Source organism: Misgurnus anguillicaudatus, chromosome 22 (assembly GCF_027580225.2).
Source record: "Misgurnus anguillicaudatus chromosome 22, ASM2758022v2, whole genome shotgun sequence".
Lineage (NCBI taxonomy): Eukaryota > Metazoa > Chordata > Actinopteri > Cypriniformes > Cobitidae > Misgurnus > Misgurnus anguillicaudatus.
The window spans coordinates 50669275-50687425 of NC_073358.2; the positions used below are offsets into that span (position 1 = coordinate 50669275).

Below are 18151 nucleotides of genomic sequence, written 5' to 3' on the forward strand. Positions count from 1 at the left end.
ATGTTAAAAATTGCATTGGTTTTATTTGTATCGAAATTGTAATTATTTGTATTAAAACCTTTGGTTTGCTCTAAAGGGGGTATATCATGAAAATGACTTTTTCCATGTTTAAGTGCTATAATTGGGTCCCCAGATCAACCCAGTAACTTAGTTTTGGTAAACCATTCTTTGCAAGCCTGTGAAAAAATAGGTAATTGAAAAATGGCACATTTTTGCTCACACCTACAAAGTGGCAATTTTAACATGCTATAATAAATGATCTATATGGTATTTTGAGCTAAAACTTAACATATGTACTCTGGAGACACCAAAGATTTATTTTGCATCTTAAAAAAGTCTCCTTTAAATGCCACTTTTTCAGTCATTAAAGCAGTGGTCTCAAACTCCCGGAAAATGAGAACTGCGCCGGGCTAAAGCCCGGAAAAAAACATGCACGATTTTTGTCCTCTTATAAGATCATTACCTTATCACACTTTGCGCTGCATTGCGCCGGGTTGTATTTTATGGCCAATAATGTCGATTTTGGTTGAAATTGAGGTTTTCATAAAAATACATCAAGCCCTCATTTAGCAATTCCAATGCTTTAAATAGTCATTAAATATCTATATATATTTTGCGTTTTCTGAGAGGTGTACGGTCCTAAATTTAATACAAAGATGCGTGTCCATCTTTGACATTTCGGTTTCGGTTTTAAAACATGCAGGAATTAGAAAATAGAGTGCAGGACTAGCTTGATGTTAAAATATTATTTAGAGCGATAAAACATGAAAATGATCTTCCACATGCTGACTGACACATCTGAAGCATGCACACAGATGAACAAGCATGCAATCCCAATATATGCACATAATTACAGTTTTAAAAATATCTATTTTCACCAGAATTCATGCATTATAATGTTATGTCTTAAGTAAGTTTTTGGTTAACTGTTGAGGAAAAATATCTGTATAATATTATACAGTAATCCTTAAAGCTGTCTGTCTCAATGTCAATCAAACAATAAAAGAAAGAAAAAAGTTTGAATATTGTTTTTGACTTTGTGTGTGCTAAATCTATTAGTTTTACCAGTGATATTGAGTTATGGTGCATTGATTTTGCTTTTGAACCCTAAAAAACATGATTTTTTACATCTTTAACACGTGTAGCTATGTCAGTTTTTGTCATATTCCAAAAAAATCTTCTGTTTGATAATAAAAATATATAATTTATTTTTGAAAATGTGCTTATTACAACTCCAGCATTTTGCCAACACGGGTCACATATGTCTAAGTTTGAGATTGTTTTATGTCATAAATTTTGGGGAGGGGGCGAAGGGCTGCACCCTACACAAGGAGAAAAAATTGAGATCACCTAACATGCTATGTGCTGCTCAGACTGTTTAAAGCAAAGACATTTTTTAACAATGCTGGGTTAAAAATGCATATTAACAATGTTTTCAACTTGCTGCATTTTTCATTGCATACTGTCTCACATATTATATTTAAAAAGATAGCACACTTGTTTTTCTTTCAGTACATATATATCTCCTCTATTGTTATAAAATCATGTTCTGATCTCTACACGGTGTCTCTGATCAACCTTCTGTTTGTTCACAGGCCAGAGGAGAATGCTCCAATCTCTGTGAGTGTGTGTGTGTGTGTGTGTGTGTGTGTGTGTGTAAAAGAACTAATGTGAATATTTCAGCATATAAACTCTTTCTTTCTGTTTCTTTCGTGTTGACATGAAAGTTGTACTGCTGACTTAAATAAAGATGTGAGAGTGAAAAAACCCTCTGCACTGCTGGGCGAATGGGAAATTTATCTCAAATGCACACACACACACACATAGAGAGGGAGAGGGAGGGAGGGTTGGGACTTGGGGTCGTTCTACAGACAGAACTGGGCCATCAGAGCACATCGCTGAGGCCCAAAGCTATATATACACCTTTCACACACTCACATACTGTACTATACACTGGCCAACTCACGAGTGTATGACATCATATCTTCATTAATAACATTGTGTTAATCTCATATTAATGATCAGTGCTAAGGCAAGCATCTTTATTGTGTTCGCTCAAATATAATGTGCAGTGGTTGGCCTTTTTGACTGTGCACACGCTGTAAATTTTTTGCTGCCTTACTTTTTTATCAACTTAAATTTAAAAGTAATTTCAAATTAATATTTTTTATCTTGACTATAGATGTGTTTTTATTAGTGGTGGGCAAAGATTAATCGCGATTAAAATAAAAGTGATTTTTTTTGCATAATATATGTGTATTTATTATGCATATTTAACCACACACAAATACATACATTCATTTCAGATTTTTTAAAATAAAATAATATTAAATATATAAAAATATAAATAAATATTTATATACACATGTAAATGTTTCTTAAATACATACATAAATGTGTGTGTATTTATATATGCATAATAATTACACACAGCACACACTTTTATTTTGTATGCAATTAATCCCGATTAATCTTTGCCCAGCACTAGTTTTTATAAAATCTAAGCTGATTAAACAAAAAAAAACTTAAGGCAGCAAATATTTTTTTACAGTACAGAGTTTTATCAATTAAATGATAAACTGTAAACAGTTAAGGTTTACAATAAGGTATCTCATTCATTAACATTAGCCAATGCATTAGCTAACTAACAACTGAACCAAAAAATAAATAACCTACAGCCTTTTTTAATCTTTGTCTCAGCTGTTCATTGTTAGTTTGTGTTTATTGTGCATTAACTAATGTTTACAATAAAAAAATATTAAATTAACTTTTACTGAGATTAATATATTCATATATAAAAAATATATATTTGTATTACTTTAACTTAAAAAATTTAAGTTAAACAATTACAACTTGATTTTATAAGTTACAAGTATGTCAACTTTTCACAGCACAAACTTAAAAAAGTAGTTTGAATTGACTTGCAAAACCAAGTTGTTTTAACTTCATGCTGTATGTTTTTTACAGTGAAATACTGTATTTATTTCAGCTAATAAATGAAAACTGTATACATAAGCTTGTTTGAAATCGCTATGAATACAGGGCTCAAAATTGCGACCATTTTGGTCGCATATGCGACCGAAATTTATTCTGTGCGACCTTAAAATATATTTGGGAGCATTTGTGCGACTGCCCATTTTGTTGTGTTGCGACTTTTAGATTGTGATGCTGCGTGCTGCATATTTCACCATTAAGTTCTTGCGTTTAATGAAGACCGCAGATTGGCTAATATGAGCGTCAGTCATTCCTTGTTGCCGTGCTACATACGTGAAGCGCGGAAATATGAAAAGACGAACCGCGAGCATGACGAGAACGAGCCGATTACAGCCAATGTTACTACTGTAATTAATGAAGACGATCCGGATTCAAATGCGACTCCAACACCGGAAGATAAGACTTGACGTTAAACCTTTCGGATAGAGTGGCTTAAAGATTTCGAGTGTCTCCGCTATGAAAATGGCTCGATGTACTTATTGTGTTTACTGTAAATCCTGTAAAACGGCGTTGGTGGCGGAATCAAAACATTTTAACACCAGACGTACCTTGCTTAAACATGGTGAAAGTGCCAAAAACACAAGACGTGTCGTGACAAATGTGTTCATTATTAATGGAGACACCGACCTGTACGTCTGTCAAAGTGTGTTTGATAATGTATGTGCGCATGCGCTGGTAAATGGACATCCGACAAACATCCTTGTGGTCCATGTTGATGTGGAACACGACAATGGTGATGGTATGTTTTTGTTGTATTTTTTAAAACATTGCCTATTTAGTAGTAATAGCATCTTGGTAATGCAGTTATCAATACCAATATATATTAGCCTTCTATATTAAGGTCACTTTTGTAATGTCCCAATTAATCAGTGTTTTACGTGTTTGCTAGATTTTCCATTGTAATCTTAATCATGTTACCTGTAATTGTTAAATTATTATTGCTGCTATACTATTTCAACAGCATTTGGGTATTAATTTAGGAGTCTATGCAGCAAAAAATAAATAAATAAATAAAATAGAAGACCAAATTTTAAATGCTGGCCATAGGATGTGTAAAGCCCGGTGGTGGTGTTTTTTTTTTTTAATAAAATAAATCTATTTACATTTACATTGTAGTTGTGGTGCTTTTTAATTTTTGGATGGATGCGCCTAAATTTTTGCTGGTGCTCCTAACTCTTTAAAGTTGGGTGCACCAGTGCTACCAAATAAAAAAGTTAATTTTGAGCCCTGGAATATATAATTTATTTGCAATTGATACTGCTAATGCACTTGTATTTTGTATAAAAATGTATTACAATAATACTATATTTCCTATTTTATCTATTGTTTGTTTTATATATTTGCCTTTACTACTGTAAAGCAGCTTTGCTCCAATGCAAACGTGTGAAAAGCCTTTTAGAAATAAATTTGAATCGAATTTGAAAAAACTTTAGAGACTAAAAAAGCAGTGCAAATTCTGTGCAATACAATTGAACACAATGTATTGGTATAGAGCAGTGCAGTGTGCAAAGTCTTTCACATTTAAAGTTGAAGGTACACTGTAAAAAAGAGCTTTATGTAGAAAATTTAAACAAACCCTAACCGGCAGCATTTATGCTACAAACATGACTGACAGCTCCAATCGTGTGTCTTGCTGAGGTCATGAGAACCACTGCTTTTCCTATTGGTCAAACTTTTGCTTTTCACTGATGGATAATAAAACATGCAGTACATTCCCACAGACATTCCCACCACTGCTGGAGGAATCCAAACTGCTCCTTCAGACATCTACTGCAGTAAAATACCACGATATTAATGGATGGAGATAGTCTGACACACAACAGAAATGTGAAGCGGTGCTGTCGAGTGAGCTATCAGACATGATGGACAACTTCAATACACCTCAGAAATGTCTTAGGTTGAGGAGAAAAAAGCATGGATGAGATGAAAAAATAAAACAAAGACTTACACGCTGTCTCATTTATTTCAGTTTTTACTTTTCTTAAAATGCCCGAGAGCTCCATTACATCTCCTGAGCCACGAAAGAGCAAACTCAGAGCTTTGAGAAAAGAGGAGAAACAAAGAGAGGAGGTGAGGTTACACGAAGTTGTTTTTTTTTTGCCGTTTCTTGCTTTCTATGGGGAGAGACGGCCATTAATCACAGCACAGATGTACCCACAATCTCCAGAGTTCACAAACTCCACAGAGACTCACACACACACATGCATGTACACACACACACACAACAGATGAGGTCTCTATTATATTTCATGACTGTAATACTGCAGCTCTGCGCTGTGACCTTTGATATCAGGACGTATATTTGTTATATTAACTGTCTGCAGGGAGCGCAATTTGCATTAAAGATAAAGCGTCCATTTAAACAACAAATGCATGCAAATGCATTCACGTGAACATTTTAGATTCAACATCAAGGTTTCAGGTTAAAGTGTAAAATAATATAGAAGCAAAAGCGCGAGATACTATACACTTTAAAAAATATAATCGTGCTATAAGATGCCGCATAGAGGAACCAATTGGGTTTCTTACAAAAGTTTCTTTGCAGTCATTCACACGACTATAAACAAGGTAAGAAAGGTTTGATTAAAAGGTTCGTTGGGGAACGTCTTGTAGCGACTTTATTATTAAGAGCTTCATAAAAACACTTTCATTTAATCAACATTTAACTTTTGGCAAAGATGACAAATTGAGTTTTAAAAGTTTCAAACATTCAATGTACTCACGTCACTCAATAAACCGAGCTCATAAAAAATGGATGAATTGTAATTTTGAAAGTGATGTGAAAACTGTATTGAAAGTATAATGATTTCAGAAAGTTTACGAAGTATTGCACGGCTGGCTATTGGTTGCAAAGGTTTTCATACTAAGATAATGATACAGTATATTAACTAGGGGTGTAACGATACGTTGAGATGAATAGATACATCGATTATATTTCTAACGATAATATGCATCGATGCCAGTCATAAAATATCGATATGAGGTACCATGTCCTCATTCCTTGACGTAACATCCATCCACCCACCAAAGCATTTTTTTTCCGTCTGCTAGTGTCAGGAAATGAATGCAATGCAGGAACAAAGGGTTTTTAGCAGCAAAAACAGCGAAAGAAACAGAAGACAAGCGTGTGTTTAGCATTGAAGTTGATATTGTCCTTGTAAGATGTGTCCTCTCTCCTGAACATGTTGATCGGTTGATTTTTTAAAGAAAAATCTCTCAAAAGAGACCACTGCATCATTTGTTTGACTGTTAGATCTAAAGTTGTGTGGCAGATCAAATGCTTACGTTTAACAGTTTTATTTTTATATTAATTTATTTTTCAATTGAATAATTTTTTCTACCTCAGTGATTGTCACTACTGCACATTTTGGCACAAAATACTGAAAGACTTTGACTGTTGCCATCATAAGATTGATTTTATGTGACATTTTGCTTTTTGTTATACATTTTTCTTTATTTAAAAAAAGTTTATTTTTGTAAGTTTGTTGTTGTAAATGTTAAAATTGGGACAAAGATGGTTCAATATTCATAGAGTTTAATTAAACGTCAATATTATATATTTTGGTTGCATTTGTAATTTGTAAAAAATGTAAGTAGGCATGTAATATAAAATATCGATAAAGTAATCAAATCGTAATTGCACCGAAGGAGTGTTTAATGTATCGCAAGTATTGCATCGCTTGCGGAGAAAATCGATATTGTATTGCATCATAATAACCTGGGCCGGGTTTCCCAAAAGCATCGTAAGGCTAAGTAGATCGTAAAAACGATCGTACGAATCATCTTAGATTTACGGGCCGTTTCCGAAAAGCTTCGTAACTTAAGTAAAATCATCGTAGATCTACGAGTGCTCTGGAGTAATCGTTAATTCTTAAGTGCATTGTAAAACAACAGAGTTACAAGGACACCTGCAGGACAACCAGCAAATTGCACTCCTGCAATAACGATAATGTAATGTTTTAAATGTATATTTATTTATTGTTTTTTTTATTTGTTTAAATTACTTTAATATAATATATTCAAAATTCAAATGAGAAATCAAATTTAAATGACTAAACATAAATTAATAAAGAAGGAAAACGTATTTGGTACAATTTTGGTAAAAGTTGGTACTAGCAAATTGATAAATGGTTCCTACCAATTGCTGCTATAATTCATCTAGGCTACAGTAAAATAAATGTTTTGAAGGGTATGGCATCTGATTAAAGAAACAAATAAATATTTATGGTACAATGCAATAATCCATAATAATAAATAATAAACAACAAATAATAATATAAACTATAATATAAAACGCAGAAGGCATTTTGCAGTGGGATGAGTCCTAAATAAATACGGAAAAGAATATTTTATTATGAACAATTTTAAAACATTTAAAAAGTCATTGAACAATAATAAAAAATATTATAAAAAATATTAGTGGACATCGGCTAAAGATCATTAGCCTAAACAAGCTTCTGCTACAAATTCGAGTCATTTTATTGGTGACATTTCAGCACTTGACAAACGAATAGCGACTCGTAAGTAGCACTTACAACCCAGCTGCGAGCGATCGTTATACGTGCATCTTTGGGAAACACACACAAATAAACAACGAATGTTCGTTAAGTAGCTCGTAGAAAGCGCTCTTAAGTGCTAAGTTATCGGGAAACCCAGCCCTGGTCGATTTACACCCCTAGTATTAACCCTTTTATCTTAATTACCTCATACAAACCTGGGGTGCGTTTTTCCGAACAACGATGAAACTCGCTGCTGAACCACCATAGAAGATGCAAAGTTGGAGAAACTGTCACGACTGTTTCCCGATTGCATAGTAACTTTGTCACACATTCGTCGTTTGAACCATGTTGATTTAACAACATAGTTGATGATGTCAAGTGGGAAGTACGAATTAATCTGTGCAAATTGGTTTCATGTCAGATTATTGCTGTAAATAACATAAATTGCATCGGAAGACTGATTTTGTTATCATGATTTTGTTATCTGTTGTTTTAATTCGAGTTATTTAATTCATGCACAAGTTCCCTCTTACAGTACATCACTTCTCCCAGGGATTCCCAAGGGTCTTAAAGCTCGTGCGCAGTTTCCAAATACAGCGCTTTAATTCTGTTTACAAACTTAAAGACGTAAAATAAAATTTGTATATATTTACAATAAGGAATATAGAATGTACTACATGTGTTTTGCTTATTTTGTTCAAAAGCATGATCAACGTAAGTCTACCCGTTATGACAGTAGTTGGCTAACGATGCTTTTGGGAAACTCTCCCCTAATCATTTATTATTTAATATTTGTAAATGTATAACATGTGTGCTCCTGTATAGCTCAGTGGTAGAGCATTGCGTTAGCAGCGCAAAAGGTCATGGGTTTGAACCAGAACGCACATGCTGATAAAAAATGTATACATTTACTTGTAATGCACTGTAAGTTGCTTTGGATAAAAGCGTCTGCAATATGCATATAAAATGCATGCATGTAAATGTAAGTCATCCATCATCTAATATAGCGATCAAATGATGTGTTTGTTTGGGATTGGTGGACGGAAACAACAGATTGAGAAAATGAAAGAGTGCTGAGATGATTGACAGCTGCAGACAGCAAGGACAGATTTTCGGTTACGGGTCGCTGTGGAGATCAGTTATGCCTAGCATGTGTGATCCGTCCCTTGAGTCCTGCATAATGAACACACACTTCCCATCGACTACCACATGTTAAAGTACTAAAACACACACACAGAACAACACTTCCTCCAGACCTCTCTATTCACTTGAGACACACACAGCTTTGCCTTTCTGACATTGAAAACATCTTTTAAAGGTTCTTCAAAGGACATCTGCAGCAATTTAAGATCAGTAAAGACCCCAAACCATTATTCTCTATAGGTACTTGAATTAAACAAATGACAATGGCACGGTAAAACACTATTGCATTGAACACACTTATAGTACATACTGACATGAATTTATTACTTTGACCTCATCGTTTTTTAAGTGCATGTGTGTGTGTGTGTGTGTGTGTGTGTGTGTGTGTGTGTGCGTGTGTGTGTGTGTGTGTGTGCATGCATACATGTCAAAGTGTGTGTGTCAGCATGTGTACTGCATTAACTCAGACACAATAACTCACTTCATCTGTCTCGATGCATTTTTTAAATTTACACACACGCTGACACGTTACAAACATACAGAACATCAGCACATTTAATTAATGGCGCGCTATAAAAGTCTGTTACCGTAAACCATTTCCATCTTCATTAGCATAAAACACAGTAAAGCTGTTATGCCTTGAGCTAATGAAGCACTTATTAATAACTCCACAGCATCAACACTGAAAACATTTCACTGCATCTTGCACTGTAAAAACACCAATTAATGAAATGTTGGAAGGGCAAAAATATATCAGTTAAACAAATATTCTTGTTCGGGCTTAATTGAGGAGACATATTATTTTAAGTCTGCATGAATCTATTTTTAAAACAAATAAATGAAGGGTTATTTCCAAATCGAGTCAACATTCTGACATGAACTAATTAAGACAAATCTGGTCGATATGTGGACTTATGAGTGACAGCTATGTTTCCCGACAGCAAAATGCTCATAATATTACAGTTATTCGATCACAAAATGTAGTTTTAAGAGTTGTTTAGGCATGAACGTATGTGTTTAAAGTTCAAATATGCGTTCGGTTAATAAAGATAGCGTCTCTTTAAAAATGTGCTTGCACTGTAAAAAGTAATACCTAAATCTAACTTATAAAAATTGAGGTAAGTGGCTGCATTTGATGTTTTAAATTGAGTCAACTTGTAGTATAATAAACACTGTAATATTACTTAATACAAACAAAACAAAATTAAGTTGAGTTAGCTAATAGTTCTAGTATTACTCAGTTTAATTTACTTTTCTTGGTACAGGTAACTTTTTTATGGTTTGTTGTTGTTTCCATAAACATTGATTTAGACTTCATCTTTCTGTGAGATGAGGGCACGAATTGTTTATTCAATCAACGCACCCACCCAGTTTAGTTTGGGGCAGCTGCAAAGTGCGACATACTTTAGTATGCAGTTTATGCACAAGCATCTTCTGAACAATGGTAACTACAAAACTCAAAGATGAAACAAAAACTCTTCTAAATCTCGAAGATAAATGAACATTAAACACTAAAAAGTTTTTCTTTTTAGTTAAAAAACATAAAATAGAGTTTAAATTTAAATTTCACTGTCCAAATGCAGTCCCACGCAAAGCATGCTGGGAACTACGAGTCTAGTGCCTAGTTAGCTATGTTTACTAAAATCCTTCATGTAGTTTCAACACAAAATTATTAAGTTAATTTCCTTCTTACAAATGTAAGTAGATTATACATGATAAAATGAAGCTGAATGTACTGAAAAAAGTGTTCATTTAGAATTTCTAAAATTATTCATCTTTTTATGTAATTTTAACTCAAATTTTTATTAAAAAAACAAGGATTTTTTAAACAGTTTACTCGTTTTATATTTGTTAAATCTACTAAGGCACAGAAACACTTTTTACAGTGTGGACGCTTTCGGAGATGAGTCCCAGAGGATCATCGGGCGCTCAGCGCTCACACCCCGCCCAACGCAGCCTCGCCTCGGCAAGTCCTTCAGAAATCGACCGCTGGCTCTGATATCTCTTTGGTGGTTAAACATAGGATTTAATTCATTTTCATTTCTTATACTTAATAGTGAAAGGTTTATGTTTTATGTCACATTTTAGGATTGCACTTATTTGATATCGCAGTTGAGTGATGCATCATGTACAGTAAGTTGCGTCCTGCTCGCGAGAGCTAATTGAGCGGGTGGAGAAATAGTCGCAATACCATAACAATTTTAAATAAAACTTCTACATATATCCGTGTGTGCGTGTGTGTGTGTGTGTGTGTGTGTGTGTGTGTGTGTGTGTGTGTGCGTTTTGAATTTAAAATGTCTTCAGTTGTAAGGATCACAGTCATTTCATTTGAGATCAATCCGCAAATAACTGCCAGAATCATTACTTGGCACCAGTTTTACACAAGTCATCAGCCGTTTTCGCAAGTTCACGTCAGGTAAGTGGTAGTAAATAAATGTTAATTTTATATATATAAATATATTTATAAAGGTGTGTTAATATGAGCTACTTTTGTTAAGGTAGCCTAGGCATATAGGGGCATTTACCGGACAGGGTTTAGATTAAGACTAGGTCTTAGTTAGGACATTTTAACAAACAAACCTTACAAAATACAATACTGGTGTGCATTTTGAGACAAAACAATGGCACTGATATATGTTAAGAGATGTCCGTTTTTTAGTCAGCGACTAGGAAAAGCCCTGTCCGAGAAAGACGGACAATAGTGTTTAAGATGTCTGAGGGAAATTTGGCCTGACGTTATTTCAGGGAATTAAGGTTATTTCTCAATTCCAAGATTGCAAAGAACTGACTTGCGTCGTAAGAATTGTGAGAATTGAGATGTGTGCGATCTTCCTGTTGGTCACCTGATCTCCGCCATTGTTTTTGTCGCAATGACTTCTGGGCCGTAAAGCGATTTCAGCTCGCAAATCTGCACTCGATGCATCCTCAATATCAAGAACACATCTGGGTATTTTCATGCGTCCTCTTGCGTTCTTGAGCATATTGAGAAACACCCAAAGTCTTTTACCATCAAGCTTTATTATTTTTAACATGTATTTATGTATGTGTGTGTTTATTTTTTTAAATGTTACTCTGTTTATCAAACCAGAGCGGTGATGATTTAGAGAGTCAGACTGGAGGAATGCATATGGGTCTCCTTGAGACACTGAAGGTCTGGATTTTGTTGTGGATGTGTCTGTAGTGGTGGAGAAAAAAGTTCTCCTAAATGGCCTTGCTTATCGTCGCTGTCTGATGAAACTCACGTATGTCCAAAACGGTAACTTTTCAGAAAGTGAAAAAAACACCGTATATCAAAAGCAGTTGAATGTAGCGTTTTCATACTTGGTACGGCATATTTACATGTAACCATATTCTTGCCAGTGTCATGATATAATCCACATTTGACCAAAATTGAGTTTAAATGGACATGCGTGCATATTTTACAGTAACTTTGATCGATACGCGTTCTTCCGATCATTTATTAGAATGGCCAAGTTGCGTTTCGTATTGACAGATGAATACGCTCAGTTTATTAAATAGCCTACGTCTTGGTTAAATACGCTTACTTTATTTAATATTAATTATAAGTGTATTAAATGTCTCTTGCAAACCATTAAGGGACAATGAATCAATACACTGACATGGTAATGCAACACAACAGGGGCGTCAGTTTGTGTTGAAAAGTGGTGGGGACAAAAGATCAGATAAAAACATTACTGCAGGACGGGAAAAATATTGAATAACGGCGCATCAAAAATGGGCATAGCGTAGGCCAGTCAACAACAAGAAAATACTCAGCATAAAACCCTCAACAATGTCGACTGCACACATCACACATGTAACAGTCCCTCCCTGCAACACCAGCTCAACCGAACAATGCCAAAGCACCATACCGTAGAAAACAGCAGCGCGTTTAATAAATGATTACAATGAATTTCATTACATATGTACAAGAAAACACACCATAAGCATACAACGCAACATATGTGACCCTGGACCACAAAACCAGTCTTAAGCATCGCTTGATTTTTCAGAACATTTTAACCAAATGCTTTCAAAAAGTGGTGGGGACACCCCCAGCGTAAATATCACCAATGCTAGACAGATACTTTGTTTGCACAGTCCTACCGTAATTAAGTAACCCCTAGATGTTAGTCTGGCGTCCGGGGGAAACGTTTACCTCGAAGGAAAGTCATTGTCATGTTTAATCGGCTATATCCAGTGCTGAGCTTCGATGAAACTTTACGAGACCGGCAAGATGCTTCACAGGCAGAAGATATGCGGCGTGATTGACAGCTTTTACACCAAACGGGTACGTGAAAATCAGATGACATGATTTCACAAGTTTTCATTGGCTATTTAGGTATGTGACGCATACTGTATATGGAAATGAACCTGGACATTCAATCTGTCGAAAAATCTCAAAATCGGCAAAATGAACATACGTGAGTTTCATCGGACAGCGACGTTATGTTCTGCCTGCCTTTGGAGTGCTTTTCAGACTGTTTCATGCTCTATATTTAGAGTAGACTTAATCCTGTTCGGTCTGTATGAGAAGTAATTGTAATGAATTAAATGCTTTTGTTTTTTATGTGACTGAAATTAATAATTTTGTTAGCAACACCAGCGTAAAAGTATTTGGTAAATAATAAAAAAAATCCCAAATATTAATAAATAATAATAAAAGTAACACATAAAACGTGAATTAAATACTTACATTGTAATTGACAGAGTCTTAGCCTTAAGTTTTTAATATTTAACTAATTAAAACATTTTAGTTGAATGACCTATAAAGCTAGTTGAGCAAACATATTTTTTATATTTAAGTCAAGTTTGAGCCAACTAAAAACAACAATGCAGGTAACACATTTTTTTTATAGTGTGCTTGAGAATATGAATGTTGAGTCAATGTGTGTGGTGTAGCCATTAACAGGTATCGTCATTATAAAAATTATAATAAAAAAAGAAAGAAAGAAATAGAATTATTTAAAAGCAATAATAAAAGTGAATTATGTAATATTTGTTTTGTTAATATATGTTTCTTTAACAAATTTTAATGTTTAACAAAAGTCTGCCACTAAAGACAGATAGTATTGAAACTATTTGAACTTTTTCCAAAAAATGCTTTGCATGAGGCTGTTATCTTGAATTATTATAGGAACGCATTTTTGCATCATATTTGACCTCAGAGCACATAATAATGAGAATCTAGATATAAAGATTAAGAAATGGACTTTGAACTATCATCTTTGTACACAGTTAACTCGCGACCGGGCACAATGATGGCGCCAGCGCTGTTGCATCTGGATTTGTATTATTCATTAATAATTCACTGCGTCGTGTGTGATTAAAACAGTGAAAATCTCATAAAAGTAAAAAACTTTTGCCTACGAAAATCATTTTGAGTTTGTATGCAAAATCTTTTTGGCTCAAACCTAAGAGGGCATGTGCTCCCTCAGTTTCAATGGGCATGACGCCTCTGGATGGAATAACTCCAATTTTTAATCAAATCTTTTATGGGTCACTGCATGTTCTCAGTATTTATCATTGCTGTTTGGTGACTTTATGTCACTCCTGAGGTTTCCTTTTGTTGAAATTTAACAGACACTGGAATTGTCTCTTAATTTCTCTTAAAGGGGACATATCATGAAAATCTGACTTTTTTCAAGAGCTAGAATTGGATCCCCAGGGCTTCTATCAACCTAGAAAATGTAAATAAGATCAACCCAGTAACTTAGTTTTGGTAAACCATTCTCTGCAAGCATGTGAAAAAATAGTTCATCTAAATTTGCATCCCTTTGTGAGGTCAGAAGGGGATAATACTGCACCTTAATCTGCACTATTCAACCACTACACTGCCAGCAAAGATTTATTTTACATCCTAAAATGTCCTCTTTAATTAAGAGACCATATATACGTATGTATTGTTGCCATCTAGTGTTTGTTGAATCAAACCTCAGGAGTGACACACATCAGCAATGTAAACAGCTGAACTCCTAACAAAACACACATGAAAGATGTGATTAAAAATCATGGTTATGTCGGAGCCGATTGTGTAGTGCTCGGACACGTGGTGCTTTCGCACTTTCGGCGACCCGAGTTCGTTTCCCGGCTCGTGGTCATTTGCCGATCCCATACCCTTCTATCCACCCTGTACTTTCCTGTCCTCTCCTTAATCACTGTCATTTAAAGGCAAAAATGGCCAAAAAATATATTTAAAAAATCATGGTATACTATCAAACATCCATTTTTAAACTGTTCCTAAAATACTTTGTGTTTAGTAAATATGCAAATGAAATGAAAGATTGAGATATAGTTTAGAAACCTAAAGCATCCAGTTTGAGCATCAGTAGACAGACTAAAAATGTGTGTTGTAATGTGTCTCTCGTGTGTTTCCAACTGCGTTCTGATGGTTTCTGCAGGTATACGGATGTTATGAATAGCACACCATTCATCGTATAAATACAGCTCCCTTAGTATATAAACTCCTGCTACTGTATTCCTCTTTATGTGTGTGTGTGTGTGTGTGTGTGTGTGTGTGTGTGTGTGTGTGTGTGTGTGTGTGTGTGTGTGTGTGTCAGAAGGCAAAAAGATAATTGCAAGTCAAAAGTCTTTAGTTAGTAACTACGAGTCACCGGTGTGACCGGGCTAACCTACAGTATGTATATTCTTTATCGCCATGGAAACAGTGAGGCTTAATGAGGGCTTTGTGATTGGCTGTGTGGAGTGAAACCTCTGGCTTTCTGCTCAACCACACTGTTATTGTAAACTGTTTTCGTTCCCTAATGGAAGCGAGTCGCGTCGTGGGTGTTCAGAACGTCCGCCCGGTGAGCGCGGAGGTCACCGTGTCCCATTGTTTAGAAAAGCTAATCATATTTACATAAAAACGTATATTCCGACCAGGTCACGCCGGCGTTCCGGGCGATCCCTGGGGTTTTTAGGCGATGACAACAGCACAGAACATTCAGGGACGATGTGAAGGTCTGGATTTTTTTTGTCTAGACAAAGTCAGCGTGTGGAACAGAGAGATATAGCAGCACACGATGGAATTCATCCGCCTCTCCCTCGGATCTCATTTTACAGGCATCGCTGTGAATATGTGTGGGTTTTTTCTTTATGTGTGTGTTTGCGTGCATGTGTGAAGTTTCCTCAGGGATCTGCAGCTGTCAGGCACGCCGTTACGGTTCTCCGGAGAGCCACTGACCTCCGGGTCAACATGGGAACCAGAAAGACCTCTGATAGCTTTTGACATGAGCATGCTGACAGACAAGAACAAGTACTAACGGTACATTCACACCGGCGTTAATGCTTGACGAAGGTGTGTTTAAAGCGTGGCCCTGATGCGATCGTCATAAGCCCTTTTCACACAGAGATTACGGAAAAAAAATTTAGTACAAAAGTACTCATTAGGAAAATTAATTACGGCTTTATTTTAATAGACATGTTAAATCATATTTTGGCGATTCGGGCCATTCTCTCAAACACCTGATGGGATGCTTTATGAACTTTACTGAAGGAGTTTCGATTTATATTTATGAATTGTACTTTAACAGTGTAATGCAATTTATATGTAGCCAAAATGTGTCTAATACAACGTTCAAACTTTGCTAGCATAAACCGTTCAATGAAAATGTTATAATAAAGACAAAAAACTAAATTCAGTCAAATATTTAGTCAAAAGTCTATTTGATTAAATTCAGTCAAATACACAAAAAATTTGGTGAAGTTCACGTGTCAGGTTCCTCTATCTTTGTAAAGATCAAATGACTCAATTTCAGACCTAAAACAAATGCTGAAATGTTGTTGGAGGGTGGATATATTTACTTGCTCCATCCACTGATTCAGTACAGACAGCATAGGTAGGCGGCTGTTTGGGGCCCCCTACCAGCGGTCATATTTCGGGGGCCCCAACCAACCTAATAAATAAATAAATAAATAAAACCCCTATCATCGTGAACACTTCAAAAGCATTGTAAATTTTATTAATATTCTTAAGAAATACGTTGAAACTTTGAAATAGTAGTTAAAATGGGCGGCATATAAAATGCATTACGTCTATGGAATGTCCCCACAAGACATGGAAACCAGAATGTGTGTGTTTGTGTGTGTGTGTGTGTGTGTGTGCGTACATACCTCAGCGGGTGGTACACCTTCAGGTGGGCGACACTGCAGTAACACTTCCTGTTCTAGTGACACTTCCTTACCCAATGGTTCCTGTTCAAATGTCTTCCTCAGGACTGATGAAGGTAAGAGAAACAAAGACAAACTTCAGTGATTTTAACAGCAATCCAAACACATAGTGAGGTACAAAAGTATAAGATCACTGGTAAAAATGAACCAATTTTTTGTAATTTGGGTAAAAACGAAACAAATTTCTTACCACAATTTACAATGGCAAGCTTATAATAATGATAATAACAATAATAATCTTTTACATTGTAATCCTTTCATTTTTAATATTTGGTATGGTTATGCGTTGTGCACCTGCCTATAGGCAAATATTACTAACATTTTAAATAAATAAAAAAGTACTGCGCTATTGACTTTAGATTGGGTTTTAGTTCGTCAATGGCGCAATCGTTTTCAGTTGCCTTAAAATAGCAATGCCTCACCCTCAATTTCCACCGACTGCGGAACGGCTGCAGATCAGCTCCGCTGCGTTACGGCTCCGCTCTCCGCCGTCCGCCAATACCCACCGGTTCCGTATTTGTTGCAGAGCGGCTGCGTGCTGATGTGACGAGGACCCGTGAGTTCTTGCAAATTCACATGAAGATCGCGCGATATCTAGTTCTGTCTCTGCCCATTATGACGTTGAATTATGACGTTATTACAAACCAGCCCAGATCACAACACGAGATCTCGCGAATTCAGGTATGATCACGCGATAAAGTCATGGCTCCGCCCTGCGGAGCTGTCCAGCATCCGTCAAAAATAGAAGCTCTGCGTATTTGTGCCGGAGGGCTGCGGATGGCCGGAGCTGTGACGGATTCGGAACGCAGTCATTGACTTGAATGGAAACCGATTGACTCCGCCGCCGTTCCGCAACGGATCCGCAGCCGTTCCGCAGTCGGTGGAAATTGAGGGTCACCTCGCCCATGGCCAAACAGATTGGCACAAATGCAAAAAACACTTGTATCACGCCTGGCGCAGCATTGAACCAGGTATAAAATATAGCCCAGATACTTTATGCAAAAACCTGATAATCTATGTTATTCTGAAACAATCAGAGGAATCTTGTGTGCTATAGGATTTTTATTTTTATGCCCCAACTTTTCTTTATTTTTCTCTTTTTATTGTCATTTCTGTACAATTTTCTATTGATGTGAAGGTTTAAATAAAAAGCAAAACATTATTGGAGCACATCAGCATCATACAATAATATGCATTTCAGAAGACGAGAATTTATTTACATTTATATCAATCTGACATCTGACATTCTTCATATAGGTGAAGACTTTCGTTCCCAGAATTTGTGTTGTGTGATTTATAATCTCATCTGTTTAATTCTGCAGTCAAAGCAAACATTTGCTCTTTTG

The 18151-nt window shown here is 35.8% G+C and overlaps 1 protein-coding gene across 2 annotated transcripts in view; it reads right to left on the reverse strand.

Moving 5' to 3' along the window:
* unc5ca (unc-5 netrin receptor Ca) overlaps nt 1-18151 on the reverse strand; it is a 200196-nt gene that overhangs the window by 86544 nt on the left and 95501 nt on the right. For both annotated transcript variants that reach the window (XM_055198321.2, XM_055198322.2), the window contains exon 4: nt 16749-16852. In XM_055198321.2, the coding sequence (XP_055054296.2) occupies nt 16749-16852 (104 nt within the window). The remainder of the gene's footprint in view (nt 1-16748; nt 16853-18151) is intronic.